This window comes from Serinus canaria, chromosome 4 (genome assembly GCF_022539315.1).
Source record: "Serinus canaria isolate serCan28SL12 chromosome 4, serCan2020, whole genome shotgun sequence".
Taxonomy (NCBI): domain Eukaryota; kingdom Metazoa; phylum Chordata; class Aves; order Passeriformes; family Fringillidae; genus Serinus; species Serinus canaria.
In genome coordinates this window covers 24,056,759-24,070,348 of record NC_066317.1, presented here as the reverse complement: position 1 = coordinate 24,070,348, position 13,590 = coordinate 24,056,759, and the positions used below count along the sequence as shown (strand labels likewise).

At 46.0% G+C, this 13,590-nt stretch overlaps 1 protein-coding gene and 1 long non-coding RNA gene across 2 annotated transcripts; both read right to left on the bottom strand.

Moving 5' to 3' along the window:
* Nucleotides 1-284: 284 nt before the first annotated feature.
* Nucleotides 285-4,029, bottom strand: LOC127059532 (uncharacterized). Its single transcript, XR_007777452.1, has 4 exons — nt 3,533-4,029; nt 1,802-1,949; nt 879-948; nt 285-565 (listed from the first exon to the last, which is right to left on the bottom strand). It is a non-coding gene; the product is annotated as an uncharacterized LOC127059532 (long non-coding RNA).
* Nucleotides 4,030-4,278: 249 nt separating this feature from the next.
* LOC127059574 (coiled-coil domain-containing protein 1-like) lies at nt 4,279-10,978 on the bottom strand. The gene is made up of 8 exons (XM_050974065.1): nt 10,739-10,978; nt 9,733-9,874; nt 8,439-8,989; nt 7,495-7,598; nt 7,020-7,074; nt 6,391-6,494; nt 5,382-5,451; nt 4,279-4,338 (listed from the first exon to the last, which is right to left on the bottom strand). The coding sequence occupies exons 1-8, from the start codon at nt 10,976-10,978 to the stop codon at nt 4,336-4,338; spliced, it is 1,269 nt and encodes a 422-aa protein (XP_050830022.1). The 3' UTR covers nt 4,279-4,335.
* Between the last annotated feature and the right edge of the window lie 2,612 nt (nt 10,979-13,590).

Here is a 13,590-nt window from a genome sequence, read left to right as displayed (position 1 = left end):
AATCATGACATTTTCACCAAAGTGTGCACCAGAGTCTGCCCTGAGAAATGGAATCCCTCTCACCCCAAGCAGGCCCTGTTTCTTTTTCCCCGTACAACACATGCTGGCCACAAGAACTACAAAGCTTGTGGTTTTAGTACATTGCCCCCAAATCAATGACTAGAGGGAGAGGAAAAGAACGAGCTTCTGACTGCTCCAACCAAAAGCCTTATTTCCACCTGTTAGACAACATCTCTGCCTATCAGCACAGTCCAACAGAGAAGAGCAGACAGACAATATTTCAACTACTCAAAACTTTATTTAAATTGAATTAATCAAAAATGAAACTATGTACAGGAAGAACTATATAGATAAAGAAACAAGTCTCTCCACTGCCTATTGTCCTAGATCCATCTGAGTGTGTCCTGAGAAGCACTCATAAAAAAATGTTAATATATTCTTCTGGATATTGTTCTACCCTGCAGGTTGGGCACATGTGAGCAGTCTCCAGGGCAATAGGGAGGCATCTACTGCAGAATACATGGCCACACAGGGTTACCACAAGCTGTTCTCCATGTTGTAGAATCTGGAAGAAAGAAAATCACAACATGTATTGGGAGGAAAGAATTTGATTTTGCTGCTCTATTGGCACCAGAGGCTCTATTTAGAGCATCCAGAATCAGAATAATGAGGGACTCACACATGTGCCAGTGCCATCTTGGCAAAGGCTTCTCCCTCTACATTCACCATCAAGAGGTGACTTGTGGAGCTTCACAGCAAGGGCTGTGCCTCCAGCCAGCTGCCCACAGCATCTCACATCATCCAGCTGACTTGTGCAGCTCCCCTTCTGCCTTTCTCCTCCCACAAAGCAGAAAGGACAACAACTGGTGGATCCTTACCTCTGAGTAAAATTCCATGCAAATTGGACACCGGATGACAACTCCTTGCTGTGCACTGGAGGAAACAGAACTAGAGAGAACATGCAGCTGTTAAGATCACCACACTTCAATGCTTATTGATACATAAAATCTCATATAATCATAAAACTGCACTGACTAGCCATGACACATTTCCTCTGAAAAGCTTATACCATAATTCTCATGTTCTTTGTCTTCCCTAGTGACACAGGCACCTGGTTTCATTTAATCAGTCTAATGAATTGCATCTTTCTTATTCTGATGGAGTGCTCCTACAGCAGGGCTTTCCTGTTTCTCTGCAGCTTGGGGATTTTACTGTGCAGGCACCCAACCTGAACTGCAAGATCTCCACCACAGAAGCAAACAAATCAGGGCTTATGACACCCAGCACTGGCCAGGAAAGCATGACCTCCACAGCTGCCTTTGTGGAAGGCTACCTTGGGAAGAAGGGCTCCAGCTCCAGGAGAAAGGCAACCAGCTGGCACCATTCCAGCAGGGAATTTCTGCTGGAATTTGCCCAGCTGCTGCCTGCCAGTTCTATGATGCCAAGCCCAGGTGATAACAATGGAAGCATTTCCACATCTAACATCACTACCAGAGCTTGTCAGGAAAAGCAAATGCAATACTGAGCTATGGCCTGTGACCAATCCCCCTCCCTTGCCATAGCCCCACACTCATCTCTAAGGCTCTGTGCAAAGTTGTACATCTGCTCTGGGCTGCCTTTTTCTCCCAAAATGCAAATGGTATCATTTGATCATCATGCAACATGGGAGAAGGAGGGAAACAAGTAGAGTATGGGGGAAGGCCTCAAAGATAAACCAGGCATACTTGCAGCACTTAGTCCTACCCAGAAAAGAAAGAAAGGCACAGAACTCTGCATTTGGTAGGGTATGAGCCATACATACTTTGAATGTGCAGTGTCCTCCTCTGCTGCTCCCTGTTCTTCAGGGGCTGAGTCAGCCACAGGTGCATCATGAGCTCCTGTTCCATTGCCAGAGCCATCCACCTGCTCCTGGCTGTTCAGTGTAACATTTCTGCTTTCCTGTCCATGCACTGTAATTTAATTTTCAGAAGTTAGATCTATTATTCTCTCTGTCCCTGGAGCTAAACTTGAAATGAGTTATATAAATAGTCAGCAATGCTTCCTATTTTAAATGGACTCTATTCAGCTGGGTTAAAAACAAGCTTAAACAAGTAAATAATAAGACTGGAACAAATATTAAGACTAGACCCTTCCACACATTGTGACTCCTCTACTACAAAACAACACAAAATTTTTGCTGTGTTCAGCCTACACACAGCTAAAAAAGGTGACCTGAGAGATCCTCAAAGACCATGGAAACTAAAAATTACTTGAAGCAGTATGCCCTTAGAAAATTGTCATTATCTTCCTCCTTAATTAAGATAATTTAAGAATGGAGTTATATGTGATGCAAAACGCAGAATATGTAAAAGATTTCTTAAGGAAGGATGCCCTTTGTATTCATGTTTGATCTTTGTGTATGCTCAAGCCAAATCAACTGGGAGATATAGTCCATTGGACAGCAACTCACAAACAAGATCTAAGTGATGCCCATGGGGCAGAAAAACAAATTCCTTGTTGGTAGAATTGCCTTGTTAAGGTTCAGGGCTTGACATGCTTCAAGGAGCTCAGACCCAGGGAAGGCTTAACAAAGCTTGGGGAGAAGGATGCCCTCTGAGAGTGGACACACAAAATTGCAGAATTGAGGGGCCACATGGAAATCTGGAACAACTCCCAAGATAAGGAACTAAGAAACCAAACTCTCCTGAAATCAGCTCTGACTGGTAAAAAGTAATTCCTGCAGGGGGAGATTGCGAACACCGACTCGTGGAGCGGCAACTCAAGAACCTCCCCAGCCCAAAAGAAGAGGCAGACTGAGCAGTGCACTCAGTGGACTAATTACAGTGAGAAGAGAGACAATCACTAACCAAAAGAAGACAAAATACTGGCTAAGAAGATAACCATGTCACTTGCAACCACTTAATGCTAATTTCTTTCTTGGTTTAAATTTATAAATAATAGAAGTTCTTTTGGAAGGGAAGTGGGTGTGTCTGATTTGTGAAATACCACTGAGCACCCAGACTGGTGAAACACTGAAACAAGCAACCAATGTCTCTCTCAAGTGGCTCATAATTTACCTGTTGCACCCCAGTAACAAATCCATTTTTTGTGGACAACATCTTGACCAAGTTACTGGGAGAACCATTTCTAATGGCCTGGTCTGTAACAGCCAAAGGGTCAAGAACTGCTGTTTGCTCTTTAACTCTCAGAAGCCCGAGGCAACGATGACCTCTGCAACTCCAGGGTCCATGTCACACTAACCAATCACTAATCAATTAAAATTGCAGGAGGCATTACCACATTAAAGTTCCTTCTGCACAAGTATTCAGCTACCACTTTTCTTGCAGGGATTTCCCACTGTGACTGACAGAGGCCATCACACACACATTGCATCCGTTCTCTAAGACACTGGCCAGAGGCTTTAGCCCTGGGTTTGCCTTTTGCTAAAAAGCAGTTTCAATCCCTGCTGATCAACTTTCTTGGAAAAGAACAACAAAAATAACTATTACATTTTAGATAAAAGTCCATTACCAACTGTAAAACATCAACTCACCTTCAGGAAGCTTCAATCAATGCACATGGGAAGGGAGAGAAAAGGAAGATACAATTAGATTTGGTGAGCCCACTGGTGCTTCACTCAAACCTCAGCTCAGAAAGCAGTTACAGCAGGGGAGGTGAGGAAGGGTAGGGTATCACCCTCTATGTTTGGTTAGGAGCATTCAAAGCTGCACATAGCACATGCTGCCCTGAATAACAAAGAAGTGGGTGCTGCTGATTCTGCTCTCATTGCTGCAACAGGGTAGAAATAGAGGCAGCTTAGGAACCCCCTGAACACCCTCCTCCCTGGTTCCCTGTTCCTGTTCCCTATTTAGATTTGACGTGGATTTCTTTCCCTTGTTCTCCCCAAAACTGGCAAATTCTGCTACGATAACCTTAACACTTCATGTTAGCTGTATGGCTGCTGAAGAAAGGAAGCCACAACAGGCATTGGGAGTAAAGAATTCCAGTTTGCTGCTCTATTGGCACCAGGTAAACTGGACTTGGAGTATGTGCAATCTGTCACTCAACACTAGAATTACAAAGGACACACAGATCTGCCAGGGTCATCCTGGAAAGGGCTTCTCCCTCTATGGATACCACCAAGGAGGAGCTTGGAGGGATGGGCAAGTTGGAGCTTCCCAGCAAGGGGTGTGCTTCCATCTTGCTGCCTGTGTCCCCCACCTCAAACAACTGAGTTTTGCAGCTCCCCTTTTGTCCCTTCCCCTCCCACCAATCAGAAATTACAACAATATGTGGATCCTCACCTCTGCATTGTCATCCTCCCAATTTGGAGGACTAACCAAACTTCTTAGTGGTTCACTAGAGGGAACAGAACCAGAAAAACATGAAGCTGGTCAATTTTACAGAACACAGAGGGCTACCAACAAAACATATAATTGAAGAAATTTAAATAACCCTTTGTTCTGATTTAGCAACATCCCAGCCCAGAAACACAATCATGTGCAAGAGCTTTTATGTACTGCAAGCATTTCAGTGTATCACAACCCATAATGTAAGAAACGTTTAATAATGACTTCCTGACAGAGAGGAAATGTTTCTCCTGGATTTTACTCGTTTTAAGTTGGTTTGGTTTTCGGGGATTTTGTTGTTGTTGTTGTTGTTGTTACTTCTTTTCCATACAGGCCACTACGTTTCAAGTCAGAATTCTCCAAACAGAATCAAGTAGAACCCAAAAGATTGGCAGAAACCTCCATCTACCATACATCAGAAATTACACTTTGGAGAGACTCTATATCTGTCACGTACAATTCAATATCTTGTGGTTCCTGTTGGAGGTTGCTAGCCAGTGAATTCTCTGCTGACCTGGAATGAAGTGAGTACTGCTGGCTCCTTTCCCAGTCCTGCAGTGGGGTAAAAATGGAGACAGAGTGGGAATCACTTAAAGCCACTCCATCCTGCCTCCCTGTTTATGCTCCCTGACTAGATTTGGGCTAGAACCTTTTCTGTCCCTTGCTAGCCCTAAACACTTCATGTTGGATGAAAAGCTGCTGAGAAACAGAAACCGCAACCACAGGAATTTGGGGCAAAAAGGTTTGCTGCTCTGTTGGCACCAGCAAATTGGATTTGGGGTATCTGCAGTCTGTCAGTCAATACTAGAACTACAAGGAACACACAGATCTGCCAGTGCCATCCTGACAAAGGCTTGGTGTCCCTCTATGGACACCACCAAGAAAGGACTTGGAGGGTTGGGCAAATTGGAGCTTCCCAGCAAGGGCTGGACTTCCAGTCAGCTGCCCATGGCATCCCACCTAGGACAACTGAGTTGTGCAGCTCCCCCTCTGTCTCCTCCCCTCCCACAAAGCAGAAAGGACAAGAACATGTGATAAGAACATGATGCTTACATCTGTAATGTCATCCCGCCATGTCGGAGGACTCTCAAAACGGTCTGGCCATTCATCAGAGTTAATAGAACTAGAAGAACATGCAGCTGTCAATTTCACAGTGCAAAGAGGGCTTCCAAGACATTGCAAAAATAGAAACAACCCCTTATTCTGATTAAGTAACATCCCAGCTCAGAAACGCAGTCAGTGCAAGAGCTTTTATGTACTGCAAGCCTTTCAGTGCAAACCGTAATGTAAGAAACATTCAATATGGACTTCCAGAATGGAGAAGAAAGGTTTCTCCAGGAGTTTGCTTTGTTTGTAGGGGTTTTTTTTCCATTACTTCCCTTCCTGACAGGCCACTATGGTTCAAATCAGATTCCATTGCACAGAGTCAAGCAGAATCCAAAACTGCATCTACCACATATCAGAAATTACACTTTGGAGAGACTCTTCATCAGTCACATACTCGTTGTTAGCTCTTGGTTCCTCTTCAATGTCTGTCGCCTGTATCTCAGGTGAATTTTCTGCCTGTCTGGAGCCAAGTTGGTACTGCTGGCTCTGCTCCCTGTACTGCACCTGAGAGTTGTCACTCTCCCTGATCTGACGACTAGCAGGACCTGCTGGCCGTGCACTAGAGGGAACCAGAAAGAGCATGCTGCCATTTGAACGCAGAACCAATAATTTCACTGCAGAAAAAGAGTTACCAATATGTAACACCTATTCAGATTTAGCAACATCCCAGCCCAGCTCCCCAGCTGTTCCCCGAGCTGCTATGTGCTGCAAGCATTTCAGCATATATCAAGTCATACTGTAACAAATATTCAACCATGACTTCATGAAAAGAAAAGGAAGGTTTCAGCTGGATTTTGCTATGTGTTTTTTTGGACTCTTTTACTTGTTTCTCTGCACTATATTCCAGGTCTGAAGGTTCTGCACAGACTTCAACAGAACCCAGAAGCTTGGCAAAAACCTGTTCCTACCTTGCATCACATATTAGACTTTAGAGAGACATTTTACTCTCACATACCCATCACTATCTCTTGGCTCCTCTTCGTCACGAGTTGCCACTGGACCAGGGGAATTCTCTGTTGATCTGGAAAGACGTGAGTGCTGCTGGTTCTGCTCCCTGTCCTGCCGGGGTTAAAAATGAAGACAGATTAGGAAACACTCAAAACAACTCTAACCTACTTCCCTGTATCAGTTCCCTGATTGGATTTGGGCTAGAAGCTTTTCTTTCCCTCATTAGCTCCAAAAAGGGCAAATTCTGCAGTCATAGCCCTAAACATTTCATGTTGGATGAATAGCTGCTGAAAAAAGGAAACCACAAGAGGCACTGGGAGTAAAGAATTCCAGTTTGCTGGAATTTTTTGTTGGCTCCAGGCAAACTGGACTTGGAGTATGTACAATCTGTCACTCAACGCTAGAACTACAAAGGACACACAGATCTGCCAGTGCCATCCTGGAAACATCTTCTCCCTCTATGGACACCACCAAGGAGGGACTTGGAGGGATGGGCAAGTTGGAGCTTCCCAGCAAGGGCTGTGCTTCCAGCCTGCTGCCTGTGGCATCCCACCTCAAACATCTGAGTTGTGCAGCTCCCCTTTTGTCCCTTCCCCTCCCACAAACCAGAAAGGACAAGAACATGTGGATCCTCACCACTGAGTCCTCATCTGACCAAAATGGACGTTCAAAATTAAATCGCAGCCAATCACTAGAGAGAGCAGAACCAGGAGATCATGCAGCTATTTATTTCATTGGGCACCAAAGGCTACCAACACAGAAAACTTTGGTACCTAAAACATCTCTTATTCTAATTAAGCAACATCCCAGCCCAGAAACACAATCATTCCACGAACTTTTATGGACAGCAAGCATTTCAGTGTGACCAGCCATTCTCTTACATTCAGTGCTAGATGGACAGCTTCTAAGAAGCTAAGGCTTCACAAACAGAGAAGAAAGGTTTCTGCTGGATTCTGCTGGGTTTATTTTAATTCTCTTCCAGGCAGGCCACTATATTCCAGGTCTCAAGTACTTGCACAGAGCTAGGCAGAACCCAAAAGCTTGGCAGAAACCTCCTTCAACCACTTATCTGACATTGGACACTTTGCTAGACACTTTCTCTGTCACATACTCATCATCTTCTATTGGTTCCTCTTCATCATTCCTTGCCAGTGGCTCAACAGAATCCTCTGATGCTCTGGAAAGATGTGGCTGCTGCTGGCTCTGCTCCCTGTCCTGAAATGGGGTAGAAATGGAGCCACTTAGGAACCACCTGAACACTCTACTCCCTGCTTCCCTTTTTCAGTTCCCTAATTGGATTTGGGCTGGAGCCATTTCTTCCTCTCTTTCTCCCCCAAACTGGCAATTTCACCTGTGATAGTCTGAACACTACTTATCATGTGAACAGCTACTGAAGAGGAAAAACCCCATAGCCAAACCTGCTCTTGTGTTTGGTGCACGTGGAGCTGGGTCATGAAAAGCATGTTGTAAACTTTGAGGCCTTTTCTTTGCTAAGGTTCAGGATCAACCCAGTCAGGATATAACTCCCATGCTGTTTGCTGCACGTTTCTGTTTTGCACAGCAGCAGTGGCATCCCAAATTTGAGCAGATACACTGCACTGTGCTTTGGATCCAAGCATATTCTTTTAAGATAGTAGGGGATCTGGAAAGAATTCCAAATGTGAGCCTTTTAAAGGCTTCTTGGAATAAGAAACCAAATTAGTGCATACCCCAGTCAGCTGCAGTTGCATTTTACAGCTCAATGACAGAGGAATCCTAAACTGATATTGTGGATAAAACACTTCTTACTTGGGAATCATAGACTTCCTGTGCTCCCCCTTAAATCACGGAATCAACAACCTCTTTTAGGTTGTTCACCCACTCTCTGCAAGGAATTCTCAGGCATGCTGATGTGTTCATGAGTGTGTTTGTGGCTGACTGGGAACTGTGTCTAAAGTGATAAATCCGACCCTTCTTTCAACCTTTGAGGCCAGGGTACTCAATAAGATTCCAGAAGACAGGCAAGAAAACTAATTTTAATGCAAGATGGAGAGGAGTGTGCCAGTCACAACTTACCACAGGAGACTCATCATCACTGATAGTAATGACTTCAGGCTCAGAAGATTCACCTGTGAGATCTATCACGTCTTCACCTGTGAGATCTATAACTTCTTCTCCTGTGAGATCTATCACATCTTCATCTGTGAGATCTATAACTTCTTCTCTTGTGAGATCTATGATGTCGTCACCTGTGAGATCTATCACTTCATCACCTGTGAGATCTATCACGTCGTCACCAGTGAGATCTATCACATCTTCACCAGTGAGATCTATCACATCGTCACCTGTGAGGTCTATCACTTCGTCACCAGTGAGATCTATCACGTCGTCACCTGTGAGATCTATCACTTCGTCACCAGTGAGATCTATGGTATCTTCATCTGTGAGATCTATCACATCTTCACCTGTGAGATCTATGATGTCGTCATCTGTGAGATCTATCACTTCATCACCTGTGAGATCTATCACGTCGTCACCTGTGAGATCTATGATGTCTTCACCAGTGAGATCTATCACGTCGTCACCTGTGAGATCTATGATGTCTTCACCAGTGAGATCAATGATTTCTTCACCAGTTGAAAAAGAGAAAGTTGGAGTCAAGATCAGAAATTACTAAGGAATTAGATGGGCTGCCACTGTAGAACTGGCTGTGGTTGGATTCATTGTGCCCTCAGTCTTGTTTTTTAGGAATGTGTCCAACATTTCACTCAAGCTTCACCTTCCAGAGTCCACAGGGAGCATTGTCAGCCCTGTCCCTCTGAAGGGACAAACCAACAGGAAGAGCAGCTGAGCTCCTCCCAACTTCTGTTGGATGACAACAGCTTACAGGATGTTCACATCAACAAATGATTCATTTCATAGAGGGGAATGTTTAGCAAACAGGGAAAAGAAAACTCAAACCAACACTAGAGGGGATACCAATTTTATGGTACCATGCTGTAGATTGGTTCCTTGAAGGATGGGCCACAGCTAATGACAGGTTTTCCTCATCTTCATCCAGCCTGGGAGATCCCAAACTCAGTGTGCCACCCTCCACCATGGCAGCTGCAGTGACGGCCAGCTCATCAGAACTGTCAGGGCTTTGAGCAGCACCTGAGGACCTTTGCTACACAGCTCCTCTCCAGTAGCAGACACTGGACTGAGCTCAGTAACACCAAACAGATGTCAGAAGGCTTGCTATTTAGGAATGCCATACCAGGTGCTTCCTCAATCCCAAGCTTTTCCTTTCTCCCCAGTAAAGGGCTTAGAAACTGGCAAAAGCACATGGCCACATGGTCTTCAGCCCTCCAGAAGCAGTTTCTGTTCTCACCAGGCTCAAAGGCAGGTGCACCACTTTCCTCGAGGTCTATTGGCTCTGTCCGCGAAGTTCCACCTGCGCTGGAGGGCAGCAGCCTGCTCCGCTTCCGAGCTGGTCTGGAACCAAGTGCTCCTCCAGGCCGCTTCCGCTGACGCTGACAGGGAACAAAGCCTTAGCATTTTCTGTGGCACAGATATTAACACATCCCTTGGTTTGTGCAACACCAAAATCTTTGTGTGGCAGCACACAAGGATACAGAAAACTCCCCTGCAAAGGCTGGAATACCCACCAAATGGTGCTATGGGCCATTCCCACCTGAGCACAGCACAGCAGGAAAAAGACATCACCCCTGATCTCCCACAAGCACCTCCCCAAGAGCAAGCCTGTCCCAAGGGCTTGAGAATGAGGAGACCAGTTCCCAATTCCAGCAGGTTGCTGCTCACACTGTAAGCATTTCTGCACTACTGCTAACACCCACAGAAATTCAAAACCTTCACTATTCCAGAACATTAGGTTACGTGAAGTTTTCAAAGGCTTCTGTTCCTCTGCATTTGCTACAAACTCTTGATCTGCTTTCTAGAAGTACCCTGGGAAATGTTTCAAGAATCAGGTTTGCATTGAGTAGCAAAGTACTTACTGAGCTCATGGTGTTTTGTGATCAAAAACTACTGTCAAAGTGGGGCAAACACCAGAAAATGAATGTCAGAGGAATGTCAGGGATGTAATCAATTCCTTTGGTTCCATTAAGCAGCCAACTGCAGATTTTTCAGAATGCCAGAAAACTGCTCTTCCAAACCTATCAGAAAAGTAGAGGGGAGATTAAGTATTTGGAATGCCAGGTTTCTTGAACACCCCCAGGCCCCAAGACTCCCATTCCCAAGTCTCCAGTTCCTGTCCAAAGCCAGAAGTGAAGTCTGTGACTCTGGTGCCTGAGCCCACCTGCAGTCCATCCTCCCACCCTGCAGCCCAGCCCAGCCCCTCAGCATCAGAAGCCTTTCCAAGAACCGTCTGCACTCACCTGGACAGTCAGTGCAGAGTCTGGCTCGCAAATGTCCGCAAATCGCTCTCTGTTCCCACCCGGGATGGAGAAGACGGATGCTCCGCGTCTGCTGCGCAGCAGAGAATCCGTCAACTGGCTCAACAGACTCCGTGCCAACAGAACCTTGGGAGCAGGAGTGCCCCTGGCAACCGGTGGCAACATTCCATGCCCAGCTAACGGGTGTCTGCTGTGCCCACCCGTGGGGTTCCAGAGCGCCATGGAGACACCTCAACCATCACCTGCTGCTGCTGCTACCCACCAGATCAGGCTGCCCAGCCTGGCCTGGAACGTTCCAGGGCATCCACAGCTTCTCTGGGCAGCCTGTTCCAATGTCTCACTGCCCTCACAGCTCTTCCAAACATCTGCTCCCAGTCTCCCCCTTCTCATCTAAAACCCTTCCCTTCCCCATCGCTCTCTGCCCCTCTGGGCACGGCAAGGCCGCAGTGAGGCCTCCCCGGACCTGCTCCTCCCCAGGCTGGACAGCCCCGGCTCTGCCAGCCTGGCTGCACAGCACAGCTGCTCCAGGCCTGCACACATCCATCCCCACGGCCTCCTCCGGCCCTGCTCCACAGGCACATCCTGCTGTTGCTGCTGCTGGGCACAGCTCCACAGGCACATCCTGCTGCTACTGCTGGGCACAGCTGGGCACAGCTGGACACAGCTCCACAGGCACATCTTGCTGCTACTGCTGGGCACAGCCGGGCACAGCTCCACAGGCACATCCTGCTGCTGCTGCTGGGCACAGCCGGGCACAGCTCCACAGGCCCATCCTGCTGCTGCTGCTGCTGGGCACAGCTCCACATGTGCGGCCTCAGGCGCAGGGCAGGGACTGAGCTGCACCTCCCTCCACCCTCAGCCTGAGCAACCTGAGCATCACCGGAGCCTTTTTGTGGCTCAAGAAACCCCACCAAACCACATCTCCCCAAAGCAGAAAGAAATTTAAACCCTTCCTTAACCCTCCTCCTCCAGGTTTATTACTCTGTTGCTGTTTTAACTCTTATCAGAGTGCCTTAACCTTAACCCTAGTCAATAGCAATTAAAACAAAATCAAGGTTTGTTGGGTTTTTCCCAAACTGTTGAAAAGATCCAAGCATTCTGATCCTTATTTCAAGTCTCTGAAGTCTGGACATTTTCAGATGTTCAGCTACTTCTCTACCAGAATTTCCCAACACGGCTGAGGAGTTTTGCTCTGCTCCTGGGGACAGCACCTTCCTCCTGAGGCCCTGCTCTGCTCTGGAACGTGACACAGAAGAAAAAGCAGAATTCCTATTCAGTTTTCCTTCCAGCCACTCTGCCACAGCACCTGTGTTCAGAAGGATGGGCTGGGGCTCCTGAGAGCAGCAGGGAACCCATCTCAGCCCTGCCAGGTGCAGGGCTGCTCCTCAGACCCTGGTCCCCTTGGGTGCTCTGGGTGTGGGAGAATGGTGGCAACTGACCCAGTGCTGTGGAGAGCACAAGGATTTGTTCAGCTCATGCTCTACATGAGGAGGCTCATTTCTAACAAAAGTTTCTCTCTTATTACAAATCATCCTTTCTGGGTAATTGACAACATGTTGAGTGTTGAAGAATGGGAGGGACGACTTTTCCAGTTTTTGAAAAATCCCAAAGGAGATCTAACACTTTCTATAGAAATGCTAAGATGACAAAGCAATTCCAAACATACATTTAATATATGAATAATTAAGCACCTTGTATGACTCCCAAAGCACTGGTTATGAGAAACGAACAAAGTAAATATGCTGTCTCTCTGGTCTGGGTTTTCAAAGCTCAAAAAACCCACTTCTCCTATGCCTACAGATCAATGAGGACATGAGCTGTTTGGGGATTCCCAAACAGCTCATGTGTGCACCATAATACTCCTTGGAGGAATTTGCACAGGAGTCATTCCTGTGCCATCTGTAGTCTGAAAACACACCCCTGCCTTTCTCCACATGGCTTTGTTAAAAACTGCCCTGTTCAACACAGCAGGGCTGGTTCAGCTGTGGTGGTGCTTTGTGCACATTCAGCTTTCTACCTCCACACAGGTCTTAAATTAAATCCGAAGTATATGAAGGAGGAATCCTGACACACAAATGTCAGTGGGGTTCCTGCATCCCTGGGGCAAGCAGGTGTGAATTTATGTATCTGTGCAACCTCTGGGAAAATAAAATTAAAACATGTCACCCTCTATTTTCGTGAACTGCACTATGTGATCCGAGTATATTGCCGCTGATAAAGGTGTGGGTCAGAAGAGGAGAGAAAGATCTTTGTTTTGCACTTGGAAACAAACTTGTCTGAAAAAATGCAGCTTTCCAAGCCTTGCTGTGGATTGCAGCAATAAGGTGACATCTAGACCCAGAAATGTTTGATTAAAAATATTCCAGACTCTTTCCCCATCCATTAAATGAGGACACATAGCACACTGGTTTACTGTGCCAGTTTTGGACACTGTCATTAGGATTCAGCTGTTGTGCAGAGACAGTGCACTAACCTTAGTTGAGCTTCAGTCATTAAGCACATATTTCTATTTCCCATAGCTGTGTCTGACATAAAAAATTTGTTCTTTTGCCCCTGTGTGTCAAAGCAGCAATAATTAGTGTACAGACAGCATATCTGGTAAAGCAAAATAAGGGAAAGGTAAGGGCTAAAATTACTACAGCAAGAATTTCAGGTATTTAAGGTTAGGAAGAAACACTAACACTTTACTATTATGGATCAAATAATCTCACAGCTTTCAGAGGTCTCTTTCAAACAGAGCACATGAATACTTGGAGCCTGTGTTTTCTAAGAGAAAATGAGAGACATTATTCCCACATTACGAAGGGGGAAAAACAAGAGTGAAAGAGCTTCAC